Source organism: Phoenix dactylifera, chromosome 4 (assembly GCF_051530095.1).
Source record: "Phoenix dactylifera cultivar Ajwa chromosome 4, Ajwa_hap1_PhDact_Kaust_v1.1, whole genome shotgun sequence".
Taxonomy (NCBI): Eukaryota; Viridiplantae; Streptophyta; class Magnoliopsida; order Arecales; family Arecaceae; genus Phoenix; species Phoenix dactylifera.
The window spans coordinates 13,800,750-13,814,104 of record NC_143193.1 but is presented as its reverse complement, the minus strand read 5'-3'; the positions used below and the strand labels follow the sequence as shown (position 1 = coordinate 13,814,104).

The 13,355-nt window shown below is 39.7% G+C and overlaps 1 protein-coding gene across 2 annotated transcripts in view; it reads left to right on the top strand.

Moving 5' to 3' along the window:
• The window catches only part of LOC113461932 (uncharacterized), a 45,212-nt gene extending 33,809 nt beyond the window's left edge, over window positions 1-11,403 (top strand). The window contains exon 2 of one of the 2 annotated variants that reach the window (XM_039117010.3): window positions 10,961-11,403. In XM_039117010.3, the coding sequence (XP_038972938.3) occupies window positions 10,961-11,176 (216 nt within the window). In that variant the 3' untranslated portion in view covers window positions 11,177-11,403. The remainder of the gene's footprint in view (window positions 1-10,960) is intronic. The other variant, XM_039117011.3, reaches the window with a different exon arrangement.
• Window positions 11,404-13,355: the final 1,952 nt, after the last annotated feature.

The window sequence follows — 13,355 nt, the reverse complement described above, 5'->3', positions numbered from 1 at the left end:
AATCTATATCTAGAGATCTCTTCTGGCTCGTATATCAAATGTCTCACTCTTAAAGCCAAACTTTTCATCCTTGATTTTGATGTGATCCAATCATAATTTTGAAACTATCTTAATTGGCTCTGATCTATACTTATTATCTTGCCCTGACAGTATTGCCTTGAGTCACATAATTTATATTCTTGCAATAATTTGGCATGCAATGAATGAAATATTGTCTTGTACTTAATGTTTCATTATTTTGCAATCTTTTTGATATTGTCAAAAAGGAAAAAAAATATCTGAGTATATGCTCATAATGAAGCATGTTCATTATGACTAGTGTCTTCTAGATTTTGTATTTATTTTGACTAGTATATACTCTTTGTTATTGTCTGCATTTCTTCTCTAGAACATTATACTTTTGGCAAATATGATGAAATACATTTTTTCTTTACTCATAATCTTATGTCATTACAATACTATCCATTGCTATTCATTCTTTTTGATGATGACAAAAAGGGGAAGAAAGTATAAGAGAGAAACTAGAAGCAACACTACAAGAATAGTGGTCATTAGCGACGCTTTTTTTGGCCTTTAACGACGCTTTTAAGCGTCGCTAAAAACCATCCCGACGCTTTCGTAAGCGTCGGCAAAGCGTCGCCTATGCTACAGTGGAGAAAATGTTTTCCGACGCTTGCAAAAGCGTCGGAAATTAGCGACGCTTTAAAGCGTCGTTAAATGTAATTTTAACGACGTTTTAAAGCGTCGTTAGAATATTATTTTTTTAAAAAAAATTTCTTGATTTTAACGACGCTTTAAAGCGTCGTTAGAATATTATTTTTTTAAAAAAATTTCGTGATTTTAACGACGCTTTAAAGTGTCGTTAGAATATTATTTTTTTAAAAAAAAATTCGTGATTTTAACGACGCTTTAAAGCGTCGTTAGAATATTTTTTCGTTAAAAAAAAAATTTATGGCATTAAATATTATGATTCTGCATTTATGGCATTAAAGATATTTAATGCCATAAATATTTAATGACTTATCAAGAGGCTCAAATATGTTCAAATATAGAAGTACCTTCGGGTGTTGAGGCCATTCTAATATCAATTAACCACCACAAACAAAGATTATACAGTCTGTTCTGGAATGCAACGGGGCCGAAAGAGAATGAAAGCTTCTGCTTTAAGGCGCGAATCTCGTGATGGCCAAAAACTCGGGGTTCCCTGGATTGAGGAAAGCTTCAGAATGTTGGTTCCTAGAAATCCACGTCATGTTTTCGTACCATGACACCTGCAAGTACTTGTTCTTTCGCTCACCAAGTGTTCATGCCTTTCATCAATGCAAGGTCCATACAGATGAGCCGGCCAAGAATACAGAATCATCCTGTCAAGGAAAAAACCTTGAATCAAAGAGCTCCATTGCGATAAGAAAAATGTGTGAACCAATATAGAAGAAAACCAACTAGTCTGTCAAAGATTTAAAGTATTAAACAGAACACATCCCTCTACATAGGAAATCTTGTTTTTGACTTGATCCAAGATTCCACACAACCATAGTACATAAATTAAGCAAGAGCAGAATACTTCGATTGTAATCCTACCCTACCATGACAAGTAAACATTCAGATAGAACTCTACATGTCCCAGATCAAAATTGTGTGGTTTCATCTTCATCTGCCTCCCTCAGCACTTCATTGAACATATACTGGCTCTGGTACTCCATTAAATACTGTGCCGATCTTTTCACATCAAGAAACAGCTGATACACCCTATATTTAAAGGTTAGAATAACACAAATGCAGCAGCTATGATTCTGGCACTTGAGGCTTAAACTCTCATGTAAGCTTTATATACCAAAATTCAAACATATCATATTGACCATAAAGTATCATAATAACCTTATAATAACCTTATAAGGTTATTATAGTGATGTATATTTCTAGGAAAATTCAGTTTGACCACCTAGTTCAAAACTAATTATAATAACCTTATAATTAACCAATCATTCATGAATCATTGTTTATAGTGTCTTTGTATTGGTTAATGCTCTTCCTTTAGTTTTTATAGCATAAGATGAAAGGGAAAATATTAATTAAATATTAAGCATAGTATATAAGTAGATAACAATCAACCAGTTCCACAAAAGCAAAGAATTCATTCGACAGGATTGGTCATAAGAAGCTTATAAGGTGAATCATAGGAAAAATGCTAGGAAGCAAAAAAAAATAATTACCTGCAAACTTGATACTGCAAGCTCTGAGGCTTTGTCCAGATTGTCTGGATATTTCTGAACAGCATAATGCAAAATAAATCACTGCTACTTTCTAAAATATGAATAGATGTCACAATATGGCGCTATTGAGCTGAAAATGGTAAGTAAAACCCTTACATTGCTCCATCCCAACAAAAGTGCAGTCATCAAATCCCCAGTGCCCTGCAAGTTATATATCAGTAAATTTAATAGAAGCCAGATTAAATAGCATGATTGATAAACAAACAATAACAACAGGAGAAACCACTAGCAAAAACTAGGACACAACAACTACTTCTGCTAGCTGAAGTGCATGCAACACAAAAATATTGCAAGAAATGTGGTTACTTGGAACAATGATTCAGTGCAGTAAACAAAGATGTGGAGTGACAGAACAAACAGCATCCTAGATGGAACCATAAATAAAAGTCATGGGCATCCAATCATTCATAAAGCATGTGTTGAATGGACACTAAGTTCACACTAAAGTGATAGGGGTTAAAAAAATTGAGGATGATTACTTGTGCGAAGCACCCTCAATAGAAACTTTCCAGCTACCATGGTTGAAGAAACTCGAGAATTTTACTCTGGCCATTGTTATACATAAGGTCTGTCATACTGATTTGTACCACCCCATACTGACCGTACCATGCCGGTAAGATACCTATACGGTACCAAGGTTTAATTTAGTATATATGAATAAGAACATAAAGTTTCTGTTCTTATTCATATATAATTACGCATGTAACAGGCAAGGATAGCACCATTAGGCAAAAGAAACAGTTATTAGAAAGGAATAGCATTAGCAGATTATAACTATCTGTTTAATCAGTGATGATAATTCATTAGCAAATAGGAGAACAGATGAAACATGTACCAGATTTCTTATAATAGAAACATGTACCATAGTTACTAATTCTTTTTCCCTGACAACAGAAATAAAATTGTTTAGTAAAAGCAAAAGTGAAAATTCAAAGCAATTATATTTTCTCTGCTATTCTCTAATTCATCTACTTTTAAGACTTACAATGGGTAATAGACATCGATCATGCCTAACCAGTCCAAATTCAAAACCCCATGACTGTTAAAATGTTTTAAAAACATAACAATGCTGTGATAGTATATATGGAACTCCAGTAAACTGGTACAGGCATAGATCCAGAATGAAAGAATTGTGCCCATCTTGTAAACCTTTGCAGGAAGAAGAGCAGACACCGTGGTTCTACAGGATACATAAAAGTCGAAACATTAGTATAAGGAAAAGAGTTTTGCAGCTGTCGATAGCAATGAAATTGTATCAACTTTCAAGACTGTGGCACATATTGGCATGCTATAACATGTCCCTGCATGAGCTGGCATGGATTGGTACGGGTTATGGGCCGGCCAATAAATGTTGAGTTTGAACCAAAACTAATATGACTAAAAATAATAAAATTATAAATCATAATACGGATTTAGAATGACGGGGTTGGGGGTTGGGACAGGGTCGCCGCCGCCGCTCGGGGTGCCGAGGGGCTTCTGGGGGAGGAGAAGGTGGAGCCCTCCGCCATCACGGAGTTTTTCTTCTTGGATTGGACTGGTCATCATGGCGGAGTGAAATTGACGGAGAACTCGGAGGGCATCGCGGAGGGAGGGAGGGAGAGATTGGGGAAAATATGGGAACGAGGGAATAGAGGGAAGGGCGAATGCCGTTCGGTCCGAGAAATGAGTTTGCGGAGCGGAGCGGTGGCTGTGCTGGCGGCCGGGGAGGGGTCGGGGGCGGAGACGATGGGGCAAGAAGGATGGAGGAGCGGTGCGAGTCCATGGTTCCATGGTTCTACGAGCGGATATCTATATTAGGAAGAAGAAGAGAAGAGGAGAAGAAATCTCACCTGAGCCGCGCAAGGGGTTGGAGGAGAAGGGAGGCGAGAGCGATCCCGAGCAGTGGAGCGGTAGGATATGAGGGCGGAGGGCGATCCCGAGCGGCGAGCACGAAAAGATTGGGAAGGCTACTGCATAGAAGAAATCCCAGTAACAATGTGAGCAAACCCATGAACCTGATGATGGAGGGTAGTATTCAGAATTCGGCATCCCAGGCGGCGGAGGAGGATAGCTACCCTCAGGCTCTGTCGGTGTGGATGGCGGTGGCAAGCACGGATTTAAAGATCCAGAACATCTAGAATTTAAAGATCGAAGCAAGAGAAGAAGATCCCAAACCTGGCCTTGTCCCTGTCCTTGCCGGCTCCAAACTTCAAACGCCGCGTGAGTGCTCTGCGGCGGAGGAGGCGGGAGATATCCACAGAGAGGAGGCCAACGGAGAGGGGGAGGAGGGGAAGGAGATGCGGCGGAGGAACGCGATTTGGGGTCGCTCGAAGGAGGGGAATGGCTGAGATCGGCGGAGGGAGGGGGGAGTCGGTCGGCGTGAGCGAGCTAGGGATAGTAGGGATTTAAGGCTGCGGAGGGAGAGGGTCGATCGGGTTTTGTTGTGGGAGAAATGAAGTCCGACGACGCTTATAAGCGTCGTCGCATTTATCCCTTATGCCGACGCTTATAAGCGTCGGTGATAACCTAACAAAGGCGTCGGCGGAAGATTTTGTACCGACGCTTTCCAAAAGCGTCGGCATTTACTGTTGCAAGAAAAAATTTTGCTGACGCTTTTATCTAGCGTCGGCAATATAGGGTCGGCAAACAGATTTTTTGTTGTAGTGCAAATTCTATAAGAAAGATAATTCTATAAGAAAGATTGTATAAGGGAGAAAATATAAAATGTATATATTGTATACTTAAGGGGGAGACATGTATTATACACTTAAGGGGGAGACATTTGACAAAGAGAAAATCTGAATCTGGCACATAATCATGGAGATTTTTTCTTGCCTCGATACATAGCTTGAAACTCTTGCTTTAAGGGGGAGCAAAACTAAAATTCATTAGGCATTCTACTTGGATAAGATAGGGGAAGCTTTTGGTTCATTGATACATTCTCTAAATTGGATTTTTTGAAACTTTTGCACCAAAAGCATTTCCTATACATTAAACCTTACTTCTCACATAAATATCAATTTGCTTATACTCAATGTTTTGTAATCATTAAAAATGGAGGATTGAGGATCCTATTATTATTTTGATGCTTACAAAGCCATTGAGGCCATATGGAAGTGCTAATACTATTAACTCAATTAATCAAGTACATAAGAAAGTAAGGAAGAAAGATTTGATACATCCTTGATACGCTTTGCTTGATACATTTAAAAGAACTTTCAAGAATACATCTAAAAACAAATTATATTGAAAGAACTTTAGAAAAGAACTAATTTACAGTTTAATATGCCTTAGAGTTAAATTCTCTTGATTAAAGCTCAATTCTATTATTTACATGCTTAATGAGCTTAAACTTTAATGTGTTAAACATCCTAAGAAGAAAGAAATGATTTGCAATGTTGTTACTTAATGATTATATGTTTTAAGTGCAAATCTAACTTTGAAGTGAAGAATTTCAGTGTTAGAGTCGACTCCATGAAGATGGGAGTCGACCCCGGCACATTTGGCACACTCATGGCATATTCTGGCACAATGTTATAAGTAGCACAGAGCTTGGGTCGACCCCAAGAAACCATGAACCGACCCCAGTTTCAGCTATCTGAAAATACAGTCTTCTGAAATTTACTGAGAGGGCCGACCCCAAGATTTCTTGAGTCGACCCCAGGTGGAGCCGACCCTAGGAAACCTTGAGCCGACCCCAGTGGAGCCGACCCCAATAAAAGTGGAGCTGACCCTAAGAAATCAAGAACCGACCCCAACAAGACAAGGAAGAAACTGGATTTCCTGAAAACACTGTAGCTGAGTCGACCCTAGCCCGAAGAGTCAGAAAAATAAGTTTCTGGATTTTCTGAGAGGGCCGACCCCATTGTAGCAGGGGCCGACCCCACTGTAGCTGGAGCCGACCCCAGAAAAGCTGGAGTCAACCCCAGCCTGATGAATAGTAACTTGAGCCGACCCCAGATTTGCTCGGGTCGACCCCAGCATGGGTGATCGCCCAACGACTAGTTCTGCAGAATTGTTTTTTAAGTCCCCAATGGCTATAAACGGCTACTTTCTGCATTCCAAGGGTAGAGAAGTGTTCTTTAGAGGTTGGGAAAGTATTTAAGAGGCACTATTCATCAGAAGAAGTAATCTTTTGAAAATCAAGAAGCACATTCAAGAGAAAATCCTAGAAAAGCAAGCCTCATTCAATTGCTTCATCTTAAAAGCCAAAAGAAAGTGGTTGAGCAGTCTCAAAAAGTCATCAATAGCTCCACCAACCCTTGTGAAGTGAAGCAAGCTTGACAAAGAAGAGAATAGCTCCTCCAAAGCGATAAACATTCTCTAAACTCTTTTTTGTAGTTTATAATTGTCTTATTTGCTCTTTTAGGAGCTTTCATTCTTTACTTATTTCTCTTGTTGTAAGGTTTGTTGGTAAGCCCGTAAAACCAACATTATAGGTTGTTGGTGAGCCCGCAAAACCAACGTAGGTTATTGGTGAGCCCGGAAAAACAACTTAGGTTGTTGGTGAGCCCGCAAAATCAACTTAGGTTGTTGGTGAGCTCGGAAAACCAATTATAAAGGTTTTAGATTGTGAACCCGGAAAACAATCCAACTGTAATATGATGGATTATAGTGAATTCCCAAGTAGAGGCTTGGGGAGTGGACATAGGTGCTTGGGGTGCACCGAACCACTATACATTGTCTTGTTTGTGTTGTGCTTGTTCTTGTATTTATTCTTGCTTTATATTTGATTCTTGCTCTAGGGTAAGTTCACACAAATAACTTAAGAAAGCTTCCACCGCTCTTAACAAGAAAGCTTTTAAACCACTAAAAATTTAGAAAAACCCAATTCACCCTCCCTCTTGGGTTGTCACCTTGGGCAACAGGAGGCTAGTCAAACATCTCACTCTTTATTGATGAGAGGAGGTGAGTTGCCAGAATTAGGTTCCAGTTTTTGAGATATTTGAGATACTATTAGCTACAAGGAGTCTCTTCCCTTGAATTTTTCCATTCACTATTATATGTTGCTTTGGTTACCAGGTAGCTTTAGCAGGTATGGGCTTTGACTCCATGAGCCATTGCATTAATTGTCAGCATTTAGAGATAAAAAAACAATAAACTTATGTAATTTTGGGAAACAGAAATCCTCATCTATCTCTCTTAAAACTTTAGATTTGATGGATCTGCTCAACTATTGATCTTTCTCTTTTGTTTTATGTTGTTACCCTAACTTTTCATGAAATATGTTATTTCATGTTATAATATTTAAACTATCTCAATATATCTTTCACTAATATGTAGGTCCAGTGGAATTTTCAGGAAATGTATGCATGAAGTAGATGAAAAAGTTGTCTAGTCCATGTGGAATTTTATTTTCATTCCTATTGCTAAAGCTGACAAATATTGCATCAAACCAACCTAGGAGCCTGAATTTTCTATTCAATGCAACAAACCAACCTAGTTCTTGTTCTTCAGTAATCTCATAGATTTTATCCTCTATCCAGCACTTTGTATCTTTCCACTATCAAATTTAACATTTCATACGATCTTCTACTACCTTGCTGCTTCCGACTCTTATTTGATTGGGTGATGTTTCCTTATACTGGAAATCAGATAATCTTTCATCCATTCTCTTCTGTGCAGAGCCATGTACAGGGCTTCATTCATGTGCAGGTTATGTTGCCTAAGTGTCCTAAATCTGTCTTGCATGAGTGGTGCTTATTTCTTTCGGCAATCATTAAATATTAAATGAGTCTCTTTGTTCTTCCATCATCTATTTTATGTTGATCTTTTTGATTGTAGCCACCACTTCACCTGTTAACCCAAATGGCCTTGCTCCATGAGATCTCTCTTGCAATCATTATGCTGCCTCCTCAGTCAGATGTCTTCTTTCATCTTCCTTGATCCAATCTAGACATGGTTAACCCAGATATTGAAATTTCGTCTTTGTAACTGTCACGCCCAAAATCTTGGACATAACACGTCTATGCTACCAAAGAGTACAACCTATGATAACACAAAGCAAAACATTTCATTTAGCTTCCATAAACAAAATATAGAAATTCAAATTCATCATCTTATTCAAATAACAAAACCAACATATGTTCTGAGAATCTACATTTTAAACATGAAGCTATAAATCCATTAGCAAACTTAGAATCTAACACTCTGCTACATAATCGCCAAGCTTGCTAGTGCGTACTCCAAGCCTAGACCATTCTTCATTTCTATTGATTTTACTTGTCTGAAAAGAGAAAAAATATCGATATGTGAGCGACATGGCTCAATAAATAAAACTTACACTATCTTATTGGATCAAGCATAAGTTTTTCTATGACAATACATAATTTAAAGAAAATAATCGATTTTGCAAAAGTAAAGCATTTCATAGTACAACATATTAAAACAAGTCTTAAAACAAATCATGCATGCATAATCTTCATTATTTCATAAACATGGTTACAAATAAATTCATAATTCATTCTTATGCCATTTAGCCATATCATAATTTTAAAACATTGCTCATAGATATTCGTGTTACCGTCACTTTAAATCCGTGATAGGGCCATGTTTCGTAATCGACAAAAATTTATGTTTCATATACCAACTTTATATCCGCTGGCAGGGCCGTGTTTCGTATGGATGCTAGCTCTGGGTGTTGATCATTTTAATTCTAGGAATCATATATAGCTATCTGTTGACCGGGCGTATGGTAGTTTCAAGTGGATCAGGTCTAGATGATTCGATCAATGAATCCTAGGGTATGGACTCAGTTAGGGCCAAGATTCATCAATGGTGATTTCAGGGACATTCATCGGGGCAGGAATAATCGGTCTGGTACGTGGCCCGAGCACTAGGGCTGTTTAGGGTCTCTTTGCAAGGGTCAACTCGGGGTCCATAGGATAGGCATTTGGGACCCTCTTACTGGGGTTTATAGGTCTTTTAGAGAGAAAGAAGAGAGAAAAAAGAGAAAGAGAGGGATGGGATCCCTCTCTCCGTCCATTCTTCTTATCTTCTTCATCCTTCTACTAAGACTGGAATCCTCAACCCCATGAACAGAGGAACAAGGAGGCAGACTCGGCTGAAGAGGGTTGTCCGATGAGGCGACAATAGGAGGTTGTGGCAGGTGGTAGAGAGTGGCCGGCGACGGCCGTGGGAACACCCGTGCTCGGCCAAAACAGAGAAAGAAAGTGGGATAGCGCCTCCAGCTGCCTCGGTGGCAGCCTAAGAGGCTTAAGGAAGTGGTGGGGAACTCGCCGGCGAGGGGTGGAGGCAGTGGACTTCAGCTGGTGGTGGCAATTTTCGGTGAATTTCGGCGAGAAGAAAGGAGGTGGTTCTCGAAACAGGTCACTCGAACCAGAGGGAGAATGAAGGTGCTTCGGGTGGCCGTGCTTGGCCGAGGTGGCATGCCGGCCACCGGAGAGAAAGGAGGAAGGAGGGAGGTGGGGAGGTGAGCGGAGATGGGGCGATCGAAGGGAAGAGGGGTTTAAATAGATGATGTGAGAGAGGGGATAAGCTCAGACGAACGGCGGCACCAGCCAACCATTCGCCAGTTGCAACAACCCCTAACGTCCGCCGGCCGTTAGCATCGGCCTTGAAGAGTTCGCGCTGGTTGCACCTCCCTTGCATGTGCCTTAATGGTGGCCATTCAGGTAGGGGATCGCATTCCCCTGTTCTTTTTTTTGTTTTGAGTTTTGAATCAAAGACGGCTAGGCCTGCCGACTTTGGTCCAAGTCAGGCCCAGGTGGCCTGATTCTCACAGTAACAAGCAGTGTCTGAACTCAGAAGCCTTGAACTCATTTAGAATGTTCTTAGCTATGGTTGTACAAGTCCTATGCTGTTACATCTAACGCATATGGAATCAAGTTATCCTTTTTTTTTTTTTTTTTTTTGCTAAAACGGGCATTTCATACATCACGGGTATGATCAAGTTATCCTTTCTTTGCTAAAGACATGAGGAAAGATTGAAACACTTATTTTCTTGCACCATGATTTGATCAATTGATGTATACCCTGCCATGTTTGATTATTTGTTGTGTCTGAATTCTAGAATGTTACGATTAATGATCTATCAGCTATTCTTGTTCTTTTCCTACTCAGTATGTAGATTTGTTTGTCGTGGCTTGTCATCTTCATTGAACTGACATCCTTATAAATGAAGGTTAGTTGTTGATTTGTTATGATCCCGTTGCATCCAACAGTTGAGACATTGTGCATATCTTTTGTTGCATAGCTAATGTTCCCAGAGTTTTAAAGCAAATGAACAGAATCCATTCTGTCTGAATGTAACCAATTAGGAGCATCATTCTGTATACAGCAGTAGGGTTAGGTTAATCATTTGTAATGGCCCATATTTCTCTCTCCTTTATTCGACTTGCTTTATGTGACAATACTTGGATCTCACACCTGGAAAAAATTACGCTCTCTTTCTCTCTCTCTTTCTCTCTCTCTGTCTTCTTGGCCATACAAGGACAAACACAAATTATACTTAAAAGATATATGAACATGCCCTGGGTACATTAAATTTCTATTATTTGTGCGCACAAACACATATCATGCTTAAAAAATATATATAACATGCTTTGGTTACATTAAGTTTCTATGTTTTCTGTTACGTTATTCCAAACTGCTTTCATCTAAGTAAACAAATCATGCATTAATACAAATATTTATATTCTATTTACCTTTAATTTGTGATAAAATCTAATGTTGTGTCTATGTTGCAGGGTTTATACAGTGAGGATAAGCTTTGGGAACAAATCTTTGCAATTCGGACCATAATGGGTTATAAGGCTGCTTTGCAGCTATCACTTGTAGAGGAACTCAGGGCTCTTTTCTTCGTCACTGGAGTAAAGTCACCTGCTTCAATGAAGGGCGACTCAGATCTTGTGGAGCTCAATGAAATGTTGCGATTCCTGAAGTCTGTGATTGGGGTTCAATAAAGTAAGCAGCAGCCTTTGATGCCTTTTAATGTACTTGAGACATAGTTATGTCGTAATTAGCAGATACTTGGAAAAGTATGAGAAAGTCTCGTTATCATATAATATATGAGAACTTTCGCTTTTTAAAATGATATTGTTATATAAATATTATGGTATCAGACCGTATTAAGACTAATATAGTTTGAGTTGATAGATAACTAAACAGACTGAACTCAGCTGCTCTATTTAAGTGTTGCAATAATGTAGCCACTGCGAAGAGCTTTCAGGCAGTGTATTGGTTTCTAAAAAGCAGTAATTATGAGTATGCTGGACTAAAAACTTGAAGCTGACAAATCTTCAAGCCCGGTAGGAAAGTTTAAACTTATTTTACTCTCTTAATTAAGGGCACAGATGAAGACCATTTCATATTATATCATGAGTAATGCTAGGGGAAGCCTGTTTAATCGCATTGAAAGTCTCTGTATCTAACTAGTGTTGGCGTTGATCGGTTCTTTCAATTTCAAAAGTAAATCACGCAATAGCATGTATCCTGTAGGATAGTGATTACGGATGTCGGTCCACAGGGATTGGTGACAATTTATTTTTCTTAATTAAATAATTAATTCAAAGGGCATAAGCTAGAGTAAAAAAAAAAGAAATTTAAGTTATCGACTAATGAGAACTAAAAAGTAAGATGAATGCAACAGTAAGAATATTTTATGGGAAGAGATGTTTAGGGTTAGAATCCACCGATGGATTCGTAAGTGTGATGCTTTCAATGACTTAGATGCGTGTATGATATGATTGCTCTTAACTGCAAGTTAGGGCAATCATACAAAGAGTTGAAATCTAACCCACAGTATGAGTCATCTAAGCCTGGTACAAACCATCTTCTCTAAGGATAGGCATGGTCTGTCCTATTTAGCGTGATTCATCTGATGATTAATTTCTCAAAGATAAATCTGGTAGTTGCATAACAATCTCCTCCAAACCACAGGTATTGGATTCGATTTCGATAAACTAGATTAATTCATGCAGAGGCTTTCTACAAGATAAACATCTTACACAAATTAAACAAGACATTTCAAGATCATAATTTCATTAAATATGCAACTGTCTTACAACGCTAAAAATCAAAAAAATGCAACATAAATACTCATCCACGGCTTCATCAAACCCCTAAACCAGGGTTTAGCCACTCATGATGCTCGGCAACTTTGATCGGTTTGCTGAGATGCTCCATGCTAGGATGATTGATCTTTGCGCCCCCAGGATTGCCTCTGAAAATACTTTCCTCTCTCCCCCCATTTTATTTTTTTATTCTTCTTTTTCTTCCAAAACAGAGCATGCTCTGTTTTTCATTTTCTTTCTTTCTTCCCTTCCAAAATAGAGCTCTCCCCTCTTCTTTGGCCCAACCCCCACCGAGAGCTCCCCACCTCCTCTGCTCTTCCTCCTTTTATAGATCCCCACCAAAGATCAGCCAGCGATGGATCCATGATTTTGCGTGGAGAGGAGGAAGAACGCATGCGTGATCGTTGGGACGGAATGCACGGGATCGGCTGGATCGATGGAGCTGACCGCGGGATCGCTTGGAGGAAGACGTGAATCCGGCGCGGAGGATGGCTTGGATCATGGGCTTGATTGCAGATGCTGGTGACTGCGGACGGGAGAAGAGGCAGAGGCGGGGTCATCCGGGATTTGGGAATCTTGAATCCAGAGGAGACGCAGACAGTGATGGCGAGAAACGGGAGGCTGGGTCGCAGGAAGGAGGGACGCGAGCTGTGATCGGAGGACGTGGATCCGTGGCTGGAATCACGCTTCATGAGTGTCGGCTGTGAATCTTAGCTGCTGGGAGGTTGGAATGGAAGCTGGGCGTGGCATGGATGCATCGTGGGAGAAAGAGGAATGGAAGGCTGGTGATCGCATGGAAGATTGGGAACGCGTGGAGGATCTGGGAAGCTGGCTGCATCGCGAGATCCTGGGATGTTGCTTTGAAACGAGGACGGATGGGAAGGAATGTGAGGATGATAATGTTATTTTGATGATTAACACAACCATTGAGGCCATATCAAATTATAAATGCAAATTAACTTGATACATCATTGATAAATGGCACACCCTCGATACACTCATGATACATTAGGAGAATGAGATCAAGATGTATTTTCATGATTAATAATGAGATAAAATTTGCGATAGA